This window comes from Pipistrellus kuhlii, unplaced genomic scaffold (assembly GCF_014108245.1).
Source record: "Pipistrellus kuhlii isolate mPipKuh1 unplaced genomic scaffold, mPipKuh1.p scaffold_m20_p_5, whole genome shotgun sequence".
In the NCBI taxonomy this organism is placed as follows: domain Eukaryota; kingdom Metazoa; phylum Chordata; class Mammalia; order Chiroptera; family Vespertilionidae; genus Pipistrellus; species Pipistrellus kuhlii.
The window spans coordinates 49828965-49843114 of record NW_023425551.1 but is presented as its reverse complement, the minus strand read 5'-3'; the positions used below and the strand labels follow the sequence as shown (position 1 = coordinate 49843114).

At 33.7% G+C, this 14150-nt stretch overlaps 1 protein-coding gene across 3 annotated transcripts in view; it reads left to right on the top strand.

Moving 5' to 3' along the window:
• Positions 1-14150, top strand: part of BCKDHB (branched chain keto acid dehydrogenase E1 subunit beta) — a 193443-nt gene that overhangs the window by 133962 nt on the left and 45331 nt on the right. The window contains exon 10 of one of the 3 annotated variants that reach the window (XM_036413223.2): positions 853-1258. The exons of 1 other annotated variant lie outside the window; for it this stretch is intronic. In XM_036413223.2, coding sequence (XP_036269116.1) covers positions 853-858 — 6 coding nt within the window. In that variant the 3' untranslated portion in view covers positions 859-1258. Of the gene's footprint in view, positions 1-559; positions 802-852; positions 1259-14150 lie in introns of those variants that run through there. One more of the 3 variants, XM_036413222.2, reaches the window with a different exon arrangement.

Here is a 14150-nt window from a genome sequence, read left to right as displayed (position 1 = left end):
GAGCACTATTGATTAAAAGACTAAATTATTCTTCTTGTATCAGCACTTGTAAATTCCACATGAAAATGAGCAAATACAAAATAATATCAATAAATAATATTTTGTGGAAGATACTTGGTACCTCTTTAAAAGCTCAAGACAAATCTTAGAAAGGTGCTCTTAAAATTATACTTTAATGGTTATTAATTTTTTATCAAAGTATTATTTATACAAATATTTTATCATAGTTTAATAATACAATGATTATTAATAATAAAACTATTTTAAGTGCATTAAAATCTGATAGCGTGATTTTTTGTTTTTCTAATGTTCTAAATTATTACTCATATTAAAAATTTAAAAATTGGAGGAGAATGCAGCAATATGGGGGTATTCTTTTAATGTTGTAGTTGGTATTTTTAGATAGAAAAATTGTCATGCTATATTAAATTGGATATCAAGGAAAGGGGCTTTTTTGGTAGGTATAGGAAATATTACTGGCATTACCATTAAGATTATTTTTAGTTATACAGATAAAATATGAAAAGAATGAAAATATATTTATATTTTATTTACATAGTTTTTGAACTTAAGGCAGATGTCATTTCCATAATACAAGGAACTCAGTATCAACCTCTTAAGTTTTTTCAAGCTTGTTGCCTGTTTTTCATAAAGCCATTTGTTTATTTATTAAAAAAAGTATTATTAACATTCTAAGTTTGAAGGTATATTAAACTCACAAGTGATTAGATTTCTTTATATTGAATATAAAAAATTTTACTTATATTTATCAATAGTTTCTTTATAAAATATATGCTTACAAAAATCAAAGCTAATACATTGAATCTTCGAACTTCTTTACATTCCTACTAGATTTAATTTGAAAGTCGACTGGGAGCAGAGTAAACCGAGGTCTGGTATATTTGGCTCCCCTCAAGGGGAGATTTTTTGGTCGGTCATCCAAAACTACACTGTCTCTTCCCACATAATTTTACATTCCCATCTGTTCTCATTTTGGGGTGAGGGAACTTTTTCCTTTTTCATTTGACACACAAAACTTGGAAATGTGCTTCTTTTAGGGAGTTAAGCATTCCCATTGTGCACCGTGATCTGTGGAAAAGTGCAAAGACAAGAGTTTAGAGAATTCACTGATTGCGATATTTAGTTTGAGCAAATATTTCGTTGTTTAGAAAAGTATATAAATTAATTTTATGTGGTGCTTGTATTTCTCAGCTTTATGTAACCACAGCTGTAAATAAAAAATCTTTATTGTGCTAAAGAAGTGTTAATATCACCTATTTTAATATTTCTCCAAATGAATTTATATATTCTAGAACACACTATTAAAAATAGGCATTATTTGTTTAAATGTTGAGACCAAGTAATTTGTGATATTTTAACAGCTTTAAGTTTTAAATAATAATACTTTATTTAAGCCATATAGAAACCAACCTTTATTTTTAATTTCTAACACATTCTCATAATGAAATAAATTTTGACTCTGATAGGCTATGATAAAAAAAAAAATGTTTTTTCTGGATTCAATGCTTAATATGAATGCCAAAAATTTTAGGGATTGGGATTGGCTTAAAGGTTTCCTTTTTTTTTTTAAACACATGGAAGCAATAAGTCTGTAATAAAGAGTCCATTTGGAGAGGATGGTAAGTTTCCATACCATTGTTTCATCCTTTCTGTGCGGTCTCTTTTCAAAGAATAAGAATGAGGAAATTATACATACCAACATATATTTTTAAAGGAAATAATATTCTACTAGTTTGAAAAGATTTTTTAGGGTTTATACAAATCATCATGAAAGGAAAATTTTCATAATTTCAAGTAAAGGAATTTTCTTTTCTTACTTTTTCATGTTAGATAGGATTATACAGAAGGATTTTATCTAGTGGATTTAATATTACTACTAAATTTATAAGCACTTTTAAAAGCATCAATTTGAAGAAGAGGGAAAAGGTCCTGTGTAATCTTGAGTTTTTACCATTGTGGAAATATGTTTAGTTAAAATTACTTTGTTGGTAAAGTAAGTCATCAGAGAAAACTGTCAGAGTAGTAATTTGATGAATAATTTACTGCAATTTTGTAATCTGAATTTTTTTTTAACTAGTGATGGCAAAGCATTTGCTGACAACAGCTATGATAATCAGGAAAAGTGTGCTTTTGTACTAAAATCTATTTAGATGGAGCCAGAGCATTAGAAAAGCAGTTAAACACAGAATGTTCAGATATAGATTGGCATTTTGCCCTAAAGCCTGTTGAATGTTCATTAAACAAATGGGATTTGTAGTCATAGAGCTGAACTATAGACTAAAATCTTTCAGGGCTGCATCATGGATGGGGCTGCTGATATCACTGTGTTCAACCCATATTGTACTCTTTTGGTCTTCCTACTTACCCTGACCACACCATGTCTCTTTCTCCTTTGTTCATTAGTATAAATGCCAAGGTTCTACCACCAGCCCTTTCATTCTCCCCATTTTTCCTTGGGAAGGATCAACCATATGCATGGCTATTCTTGAAACTTTTAAATGCAAAACTTTCAAAATTTGCTCCAATTCATGTTAAGTTTGGCAGTGATAAGAAATTTGGTATGTCCTACTGGAAATATATTTATGAGAATCAAAAATGAGACAAGCAATAATCGTTATGCTGAAAGGCATATACATCAATCTGTAGTGAGAACAGAGGCAGAGATAAGGAGCTATGCGTCAGACTGTTGGACCTCAAAAGGAGGGTGGGGATAAAAGGAAGAGATCAACCAAAGAACTTATGTGCTCACATATGAGCCTAATCAGTGGTCAAGGACAATAGGGAGGTGGGGGCATGAGTGGGGGGGGGGGTTGGAATAGGGGTTTGAGGACATATATGTGATACCTTAATCAATAAAGAAATTAATTAAAAAAAGAAATTTGGTATGATAAAATAATTTATATGGAAGGAAGGATTTTAATGTGAAAGAGTAAAAGAAATATCAGCACATGGTTTGGCTCTCTGCCATTTTGTAGAAATCAGCTTGTATCAAGACCAGCTCTATTTCTCAATATTTTTCTGGACCCTTTAAATTATCTTCTTTAGTCTCTCACATTTTATCACATTACTAAGTATTGTTTTCTTAAAACACACATCAAGAAAGGATTAAAAATGGTGGCAGAGTAAGTGGATACTGCACAGACATGCTCCCAGGAACAACTCAATATATAGAAAAACTTGCTGATAGTCAACAGAAAACTCACAGGAGAGAACCCTGACACCCGAGGACTGGAGACCACATAAAAACTGCTAGGAGGAGCAGAGGCAGGAAAAGGCTAGCCAGGTGCCCACAACAGCAACTGAAGTCCCGGAGAGATATCTCAGCTATGGGGGTTGTTACTGAGAACTCTGAGATCTAATCCTCAAGCTGGGCTCTTCAGCAGAGAGCATTAAACTGAGGAGGGTACCCCCATAACATCGAGCTGTGAAAAGCAATGGGATGCTGTCTGCCAGGGAATAATAGCTGGAAATTCAGGTACCATCTTAAAGTTCCAATAGACAAAATTCCCTGTGGAGCCACCCTTCTAGTCCTCTGCCAGGGTGTGGATGAAGTGGACTGGAGCTGTGAGGGCAGAAGACAGTAGAAGGCAGACACTCTAAGTTTCCTGGACTGAGTCATTCCCTTACACAGCTGAGGACATCTTTCCCACTTAGGCATCTGCCTTCCTAGTCTGGGGGGAAGACAATTGACACACACTATTAGAAAACATTTTGCCCTGAAGCCACTTAAGAGATTAAAAATAACAATTAGCCTTCAGGCAGTAGTAACTGCCCCAGTCTTGAAAAACACTCTCACCACACTTGAGGACAATTGCCTGAGGGGCAATTCAAGTCTGAATCCTATCAATCTGGAGGTAGAGGCAGTCTCTGGAGGCTTTGAGTCTATGCGTGATCTAATTTGTCAGAAATAGCCCTTAACACTGTCCTGCACTAGAGATTAAGAGGTATAGAGGATATACCTAATACATAGTCACAAACCCAAATAGAAAGCCAAAATGAGACAGACAGACAACTCCCAAATGAAAGAATTAGAGAATTATTCAGAAGAAGAGATAAATGAAGCAGAGATAAGAAATTTATCTGAAACAGTTTCAGGTAAAGATGCTCAGCAGCATGAAGAAAGATATAATAACTATGAGAAAAGAATAGTCTGAGATAAAGAATAACATAACACAAATAAAGAACACATTGGAAGGAATACACAGCAGATTAGGGGAAGCTGAGGATCAAATCAATGAATTAGAAGACAGTGTTGAAAATACCAATTAATCAGGAAACCAGAAAATAAAAAGAATTAAAAAACAGGAGGACAGTTTAACGGAGCTGTGGACAATGTGAATTGTAACAATATTGGAATGGCAGGTGTGCCAAAAGAGGCAGAAAGAGAGAAAGGCATAGAAGGTATTTGAAGAAATAATGGCAGAAAATTTTCCTAACCTGGTAAAGGAAAAAGTCACACAAGTTCAGGAGGTACAGAGAATCCCAAACAGAAGAACCCAAACAGGCCCATGCCCAGACACATGGTAAAAATACCAAAAATTAAAGACAAAGAGAGAATCTTAAAGGCAGCAAGAGAAAAGAAAACTGTTACCTAAAAAAGAATTCCCATAAAGCTGACACCTGATTTTTCATCAGAAACTCTACAGTATGAAGGGAATAGCATGAATTATTCAAGGTAATAAAAAGCAAGGATCTAAGGACAAGATTATTATATCCAGCAAGATAACTATAATCATATCAGGCCAAGCTATTATTCAAAACAGAAACAGATGGTCAAAGAGCTTCACAAACAAACAAACAAACAAAAAAGGCTGAATGAGTGCACCACCATCAAGGCAGCATTACAAGAAATACTAAAGGAATTGCTGTAATGAGAAGAAGAAACAAGAGAGAGAAACCTAGCCATGAAGAAATATAATGACAATAAACAAGTATCTCAATAATAACCCTAAATGTAAGTAAACTAAATGTTTCAGTTAAAAGCTGTAAGGTAGCGGAATGGATAGAAAAACATGTCCGAACTATATGCTGTCTACAAGAGACCCACTTCAAAACAAAAGACACACACAGGATGAGAGTGAAGGAATGGAAAAAACTTTCCATGCAAATAGAAAAGAAAAAAATAGCTGGAGTAGCAATACTCATATCTGACAAAATAGACTTAAAACGAAGGCCATCCCAAGAGACAACAAAGATCACTACATAGTATTAAAGGGATTGATCCAACAAGAAGATATAACCCTAGTAAATATATATGCACCCAATGTAGGAGTGCCTAAATATATTTAAAAATTTTTCTAGAGGACTTGAATGGAGAGATCAACAACAAGGCTGTCGTAGTAGGGGACTTTAACACCCCTCTGATTTCCCTGGATAGGTCTTCCAGACAAAAACTTAACAGAGAAAAAGAGACTCTACAGGGCACACTGGATCAGATGTATTTAATGGACATTTTAGAAAATTTCACCTCAAAACAACAGCATATACATTCTTCTCAAGTACACATGGATCATTCAGAAAGATAGAACATCTGTTAGGACACAAAACAAGTCTACGAGTTCAAGAAGATTGAAATCATATCAACCATCTTCTCTCAGATCACAGTGGAATGAAATTAGAAATCAACTATAGTAAAAACACCCACAAATACTCAAATGCATGGATACTAAATAACATGTTATTAAACCATGAATGGGTTACCAATAAGAACAAGAAATAAATAAAAAAATTTTTGGAAACAAATGAAAATGAACACACAGCAACCCCAAATCTCTGGGACACAGCAAAAGCAGTCCTGAGAGGGAAGTTTGTAGCACTACAGGTATACCTCAAAAAACAAGAAAAATCAGCAATAAATTATTTAATCCTACAACTTAAATAACTAGAAAGACAACAACAAGGAAAGCCCAGAGTAATTAGAAGTAAGGAAATAATGAAGACCAGAGCAGAAATAAATAATATAGAGACCAAAGAAAAATACACACACAAAACACACCCAGTGAAACCAAGAGCTGATACTTTGAAATAATAAACAAAATTGATAAATCATTAGCCAGACTCATCAAGAAACAGAGAGGACCCAAATAAATAAAATCAGAAATGAAAATGGAGGAGTAACCATTGACACCACAAAAATACAAAGAATACTAAGAAAACACTATCAACAACTCTTTGCCAACAAGCTGGAGAATGTGGAAGAAATAGACAAATTCCTAGAAAAATACAAACTCCCCAAACTGAATCAGGAAGAAAAAAAAAAATTGAATAGGCCAAAAACCACAGATGAAATAGAAGCAGTAATTAAAAAGAGACACAACTCCCACCAAACAAAAGCTCAGGTCGATATGGCTTCACAGGGAAGTTTTACCAAACATTCAAAGAAGAACTAACACATATACTTCTCAAATTATTTCAGAAATTTCAAGAGGAAGAAACAATTCCAAATTCTTTTTATGAGGCCAGCATTATCCTAATTACAAAACCAGATAAAGACAATACAAAGTAAGAGAACTACAGGCCAATATCCTTGATGAACATAGATGCTAAAATCCTTAACAAAATATTAGCAAATCACATCCAGCAATATGTAAAAGAGATCATACACCATGATCAAGTGGAATTTGGTTGGTACAGTATCCACAAGTCAATAAACGTGATACCTCACATAAACAAATTGAAAGAAAGAAATCACATGATCATATCGATAGATGCAGGAAAAGCATTTGACAATATCCAGCACCCATTTTTCATAAAAACTCTCAGCAAAGTGGGAATAGAGCGGGGATATCTCAACAAGATAAAGGTCACATATGACAAACCTACAGCCAATATTATATTCAGTGGACAAATACTGAAACCATTTCCCCAAAGAACAGGAGCAAGACAGTGATATATACTTTCACCACTCCTGTTTGACATGGTACTGGAAGTGCTAGCCATTGTGATTAGACAAGAAGAAGAAATAAAAGGCATCCAAATTGGAATAGAAGTAACATTGTCATTATACCCAGAAGACAAGATATTGTAAATAGAAAACCCCAAGTCTTTTATAAAGACTCCATTATAAAAGTACTAGACTTAATAAATGAATTTGGCAATGTAGCAAGATACAAAATTAACACCCAGAAATATATGGCTTTTTTTATATACCAATAATGAACTCACTGAAAGAGAAACTACATATACAATCCCATTTATCATTGCAACAAAAAAATTAATGTACCTAGGAATAAACTTAAGGAAGTAAAAGACCTGTACTCATAAACTACAGGACATTTAAAAAAGAGATAGAGGAAGACAAAGAAATGGAAGGATACACCATGCTCATGGATTGATAGAATCAACTTAATGAAAATGTCCATACTACCCAAAGCAATCTATAGATTTAATGCAATCTCCATTAAGAAACCAATGGGATATTTCACAGACCTAGAACAAACTCTCCAACAATTCAGATGGAATAAAAAAAGACCCAAAAAAGCTGCAACAATCTTGAAAAAGAAGAACAAAGTTGGAGGGATCACAATAACAGATATCAAGCTATATTTCAAAGCCACTGTTTTCAAAACTGCCTGGTCCTGGCACAAGAACACACATATTAACCAATGGAATAGAACAGAGAACCCAAATGTTAACCCAAGCCATTATGCTCAATTAATATTTGACAGAAGAGGCAAGGGCATACAATGGAGTCAAGATAATATCTTAATAAATGGTGTTGGGAAAATTGAACAGAAACATGGAAAAAAATGAAACTAGACCACTAACTTACACCATACACAATCACAAACTCAAAATGGATAAAAGACTTAAACGTAAGATGGAAACAATAAAGATCTTAGAGGAATCCATAGGAAGCAAACTATCAGAAAAATGACATAGCAATATCTTTACTGATACAGCTCCTAAGACAATGAAAACTAAGAAGAAAATAAACAAATGGGACTACATTAAAATAAAAAGCTCTGCACAGTAAAAGAAACCATCAATGAAACAAGGAAGCCCACTGCATGGGAGAACCTGTTTGCCAATGTTATATCCGGTAAGTGTTTAATCTCCAACATTTACAGGGCACTCATACAACTTAACAAAAAAAAAAAACAAAAAAACAAAAAAAAAAGATAAACAATCCAATTAAAAAATGGGCAAAGGACCTAAATAGACATTTTTTGAAAGTTGACCTACAGAGGCCAAGAGACATGAAAACACGCTCAAAGTCACTAATTTGATGCAAATCAAAATGACAATGAGATTCTGTCTCACTCCTGTCAGAATAGCTTTCATCAACAAATGACAATTGCTGGCGAGGATGTGGAGAAAAAGGAACCCTCTTGCACTGCTGGTGGGAATACAGATTGGTGCAGCCACTGAGCAAGCACTATGGAGGTTCCTCAAAAAAGTTAAAAATGGAGTTCCCGTTTGATCCAGTAATCCTACTTCTAGGAATAAATACCAAGAAATCAGAAATATCAATCAGAAAGGATATATGCACCCCTATATTTATAGCAGCACAATTTACAATAGCTAAGATTTGGAAACAGCTTAAGTGCCCATCAGCAGATGAGTGGATTAAAAAATTGTGGTACATCTACACAATGGAATACTACACTGCTATAAAAAAAAGAAGGAACTCTTACCATTTACAACAGCATGGATGGACCTGAGAGCATTATGCTAAGTGAAATAAGCCAGTCAGAGAAACATAAATATCACATGTTTTTATTTATGGAATATAAGGAGCAACATAATCTGCTGGACCAAAATAGAGCAAGAAGAAGAAAATATTTTAGACTATAATAGAAGTAATCCTATTATTTGCAGATTTTTAATATTTCCTACAACTTTTGTAGTATTATACTATGTTAGTACAGTTTTGGTAATATTATATTTAAATTTTTTTCTTGGAATATTAACTTTTATTGCATCTAATCTTATATTTAAAATAATTTTCCTTGAGACATTAATGTTTATTGCATGTAACATTATTATACTTAGAATGGTTATCTTGAAATATCAATGTTTATTGCATATAAAAGTAATAATAAAATAAAATAAAAGGAAAAGAAATAGAATAAAAAGACAAAAGATCAAATCTTGTCCATTCCCTGTTTGAAAACCTTCAATAGATCTTCTGTGGCTGTAGAAATAGATGTTTTTTGGTAACCTTTCAGATCCTCCTTTGTCCAAACCAAGGTTTTCAGTGTTATTTCTTTCATCCTTTTATGACTCCAGTGTGCCCACACTTGTTCTTTCAGTCAGCCTTTATTGAGTATTCTGGGTACAGGCTTAACTTTGGGCATTTCACTCAAGAAATAGAGACCTTATTTAGACATACTAAGAATTTAGTAGAAGAAATAGATACTATAGTAAACAGATAGTAATCCTATGCCAGGATGGAGAAATATTCAGAAATCTGTGTAATTATAAATTAGTTATTCATCTAACCCAGGTGTGACAGCTGAGTTAACACTTGGAGGATAAATAGGATACTGTGAGTGAAGGTGGGTGGGGATTCCAGGCAGAAGGAACAATATGAATAAAAAGGCAAGAAAAATATTTGCTATTCTAGGCTTTAAAGAGCTTTTGGTACAATTGAAGAATAGTAATCTTAGGATTTAATTCTTACCTACTTGTTGATCCTTACTATATACTAAGGATCAACAAGTAGGTAAGAATTAAATCCTAAGAATCTTATATGTAATACTGAGGAATTTGTTTTTGTATGGAAGAAGTAGAATCCGCTCACAAAGAAATAAATCCGGTTTATTTCCATATAATGCATTTAAAATACATTTTATAAAGTTCTTGGCAAATAGGAAGTAGTAGAAACTCAAAAAATAATGGTCACAATATTATCATTTAAGGCCAGAGGATGTAATTAAAATATTTTAAGCTGGATAATAACACTGAAAGATTTACAATTTAGAAAAACTCTGGCACTAAGTTGAGGATGTATTAGGTGGCAGGAAGTTGTAGAAATTAGTTAAGAAATTATTTGAGTAGTTTAGGTGAGAGACTTAAATGTCTCCTAAACGGAGGACATGGGAGAGGGGTTGGAGAGAAAGGTGAGTTTTAAACTATGATAGGAGGGAGAATCTGGAAGGCTTGCTGACTGATTAGGTAGAGTAGGGCAGGGACTGAAATGGGTGACAGTGAGGCAGGCAGAAATGCAAGATAAGACTTAGCTTGGTTTCAGGTTGGATGATTTTCGCATGGAGGTGCAGTTTCACTGAGCTGAGGCATATCATTGGAAAACAGGCTTAAGAACATATTTTATGGAAGATGATTAATTCATTTTACACTTCTAGGATTTGAAATGAGGATGAAAATATGTCTGCAGCTCAGGAGAGAAACCAAGGTACAGGGAAAGATTATGGAATGAATCATCATCTTGTGGTGATCGCTGAGGCCAAGAATATGGGGATGGTCACACAGAAAAGGATAATCTTTAGAAGTTTGTTTCTGAAGAAGTTCCTAGGTATACCAACATTTAAGAGAAAGAGAGAAAGGAGAACTGTGAAATGAGTGGGATGGAGTGGCAGAGAGTAGGCAGGAAGACATGTACGGAGAGTTTTACCCTGGAGTATACAGGCAACATTATTATGTGCTTCTGGAGTTTGTTGACTAAATACTGATGGTTGTACCTTGTACATGGCAACTGGAAGACATTGGTGGCTTTGATGAAAGCAGAGGAGTAGCCAAGTTGGGAGCCATATTTTATTTGGGCTGGTGAGTGAATGAATGGTGAAAATTTGTAAAGCATATAGACTACTGTTTCAGGAAACACAAGTTTTAAGGAAAGGAGAGAAATAAAGTAGTTAGAAATGGGTTCAATCTCTTAATACTATTTACTCAGCATGGAATGCCATTCTCTCAGTATGAACCACTTCCTGGTAACCTCCTTAATTTCTCCCTTTCCTAGCCCTTTCCCTTCTACTTCCAGCCCATCTAGAATTTTTGTTTTAAATATCTCTCAAGTCTGTTCTTTGGCTTCCATTCCCCTAATAAACTCTAAATGCACTGGGGTGAGGGGGGTTTGAGGAGAAAGAAAAGAAAACCCAACTCCCCAATCTAAAAGAAAATGTAGGAAATAACTGATGTTGAGATAGGTAAGAAATTTTTTAGCAAAAAAATAAAGCAACAGGATCAGTCATAGTGTCAAAGATTAATATATTTTCACAAAATGAAAAATTTAGTTATTAAAACAAGCACAATTAATAGGAAAATGGCAACCAGGAAACTGTTGAAACACACAATAAAAGATTAATATGTGTACTATATTAAACATCCTTAAATATTGATAAGGAAATTAATAACTCCTTTATTTAAAAGGTCAGAGTCAGATTAATTTTAGAACTATTAATGGCAAGTAAACATGAAATCAAATGCAATTTTTTAAGACTAAAAATGCACATTTCAAAATTGAGGTATCAATATCATTTGTTACTCATAAGGGTGGTACTACTTAAAAACTTAATTATGTGTAGTGTTGAGGTGGTGCAGAGTGAATGTAGAAATTGATTCCCTTTTTTCAGGAAACCAGTTTAGAAATGTGTATCAAGACTTCCTCTGATTCAGGAATGTAGCAATTGTCACTTTGGCATCTCACACAAGAACACATAAGGACATTTTCTCAGTGTTGTTCACTTGATAAGAAAATGTTTGGCAATAGGAATATAGTTGAAAAATCATGAATGTTGTAGATTCACTAAAAACATTAAAAGAATAGTCGACACATTTGTATACACATGCTATTAAATGAAAAATTCACTATGCAAATCTACAGGTATTTTACTTGCCCAATTTTTTGAAAAGAGAAAAACCTATACATATGACTTTTTTTTTCTTATGTCTAGGAAAATAAGACTTTTGTTGATTTATATTTTCTTTCTAATTATTTCTGTATTTTTTATGAACATACAGCATAATAATTAAAAGTTTTATTATAATTAGATGTATTTCCACATGGCATAAATCTTACAATTTTTTCTAAATTATTTTAAAAATGAAAGCCCATTTTGTTCATAAAGTTTATTTTAAAAATTTTATGTTTTGTTTTGAATTGTTTTTTTAATCATAATCATTTGAGCTTTGTGAATTGTCATTCATATTGTTATTAAGTTACTCACATTTGTGATGTGGTATAGTTTTAAAACCAGTCTAACCCCATGCATAGATCTTGTTATTCTGAAGGTTAGTCTGCCCCCTACACCCATGGAATATTTGATTTATTGCCCTCATTTTAAAAGTGAAAGCAGCATTATATTGGGATAGTCAAATTATTTAATTTTCCTCTGTTAATTGGTCAGTGATACTGAGACTAATAACTAACATGTAATGATATGAACATTGGATCCCTTCTTATTTTCCCTCCCTCTTGGTATTAGCTTTATGATGTATGGTCATCATTTTTTTTCTGAAATCTCTTGGACATAAGCCAATTAGAAAGAAAATCATCCACATTTCAAGTGTCTGGGTGGTGATTAAGTGTACCAGTTTGTCTCACTCAATCCTTGGTATTTTTTCTAATCAGATATAGTCCCCTTTGAATTCAGGGGTGCATTCATACTAACTCACCACACACGCTTTTTTCTCCCTTTCTTTGTAACCTCTGGTTAGCATTTTGGTATGTCCCTTTGGTGATGTTCCAAGACCACTCCTGTCCATCTTACTTATCTTTCAGTTAGATGGAAAAGGTGAACTCTGCTGGAATGTTTGAAAGGAAATGTGATCAACTAAAATCTTATGTTAAAAAAATGTGGTCCTTCATCACAAGGGAGACAGGAGAATGTGAATTCTCCCGTAACATGTTTTGAAATAGCACTTCCTCAGAAAAGATATCCTTGATGCCCCATTTACAGTAGCTTCTCTGCCCAGAGTCTTCCTCCCTAATATGACTTTGTCCAACTGCCCTCAAGCCCTTGAAATGTCCTTCTTCCCTCCTTAGAAGGCAAGCTTCCTGAGTTTGAACACCATGTCTGACTTGTTCACCCCTATAATCCTGGGGCCCTGAATCATGCCTTGCACTAAGCAGGCACTGAGCAATTTAAATGAATTGTTTGCCCCCCAAACATCACTGTTATTAGCCATTTCTTGGAGTATGATATTCTTTTTTTTTTTTAATATATTTTATTTTTTTACAGAGAGGAAGGGAGAGGGATAGAGAGCTAGAAACATCGATGAGAGAGAAACATCGACCAGCTACCTCCTGCACATGCCCCACCCGGGATGTGCCGCAGCCAATGTACATGCCCTTGACCAGAATCGAACCTGGGACCCTTCAGTCCTCAGACCGACACTCTATCCACTGAGCCAAACCAGTTTCGGCTGGGGCGTGATATTATTGCTAGTTTATGTTGTATATAGATATTTCTAGTCATAAAGACAGATAGGTTGCATTGCGGCCCTTTATACACCACCACTTCAATATGCTTACCAAAAATAAAAATACATTTTTTTGTGTGTAAAGTTACTGATATTATTATATATGCTCTTATCCTTTACATTTTGACAAAGTGTTATTTCTTTCAAAGTGATTATTGCTTTTTCCCTCATATTTCTCTAGTGAGGCTAAATCTTACATAGTTGCCAATGAAGTTTCATAGAATGAATGAGTAAAATGATGGAAAATATAACTTTCTTTAAAAAGTCAGTGATTTCTAATAAAATAAAATAAAAATAAATAAATAAATAAATAAATAAAAATAATAAAAAGTTAGTGGTTTCTATAATTTGATACCTTTAAATTGTATTCTAGTACCTAAAGAGTTATAATTTCCTCTCAGAGTTCTTGAACATCTGGCTGTATTCTCAAAGAAAATTAAGTATAATTGGTTTAAAATGTTTCATTCTCTTATTTGGTGTGAAATATTTCAAAATATTTTTAAAAAATGTATAACCTTGTTTTAAAGTTTTTTAAACTATAATAAGTTTATTTAAAATATTATAAATGAGAGAGCCTGTGTCCAATGAGTTGCCATTCTGTGGCAGAACTTATCAGGTGACTGGAAAACACACAAGGGATATTCAGAAGATTCAGGAAAGTAAACAAAAAAGAAAAACAAAAATGAAACCTTTATTTAAAGCAGTGCTGCTGGCTCAGGGTATTTAAAGCTCCAAAGCCTGAACAA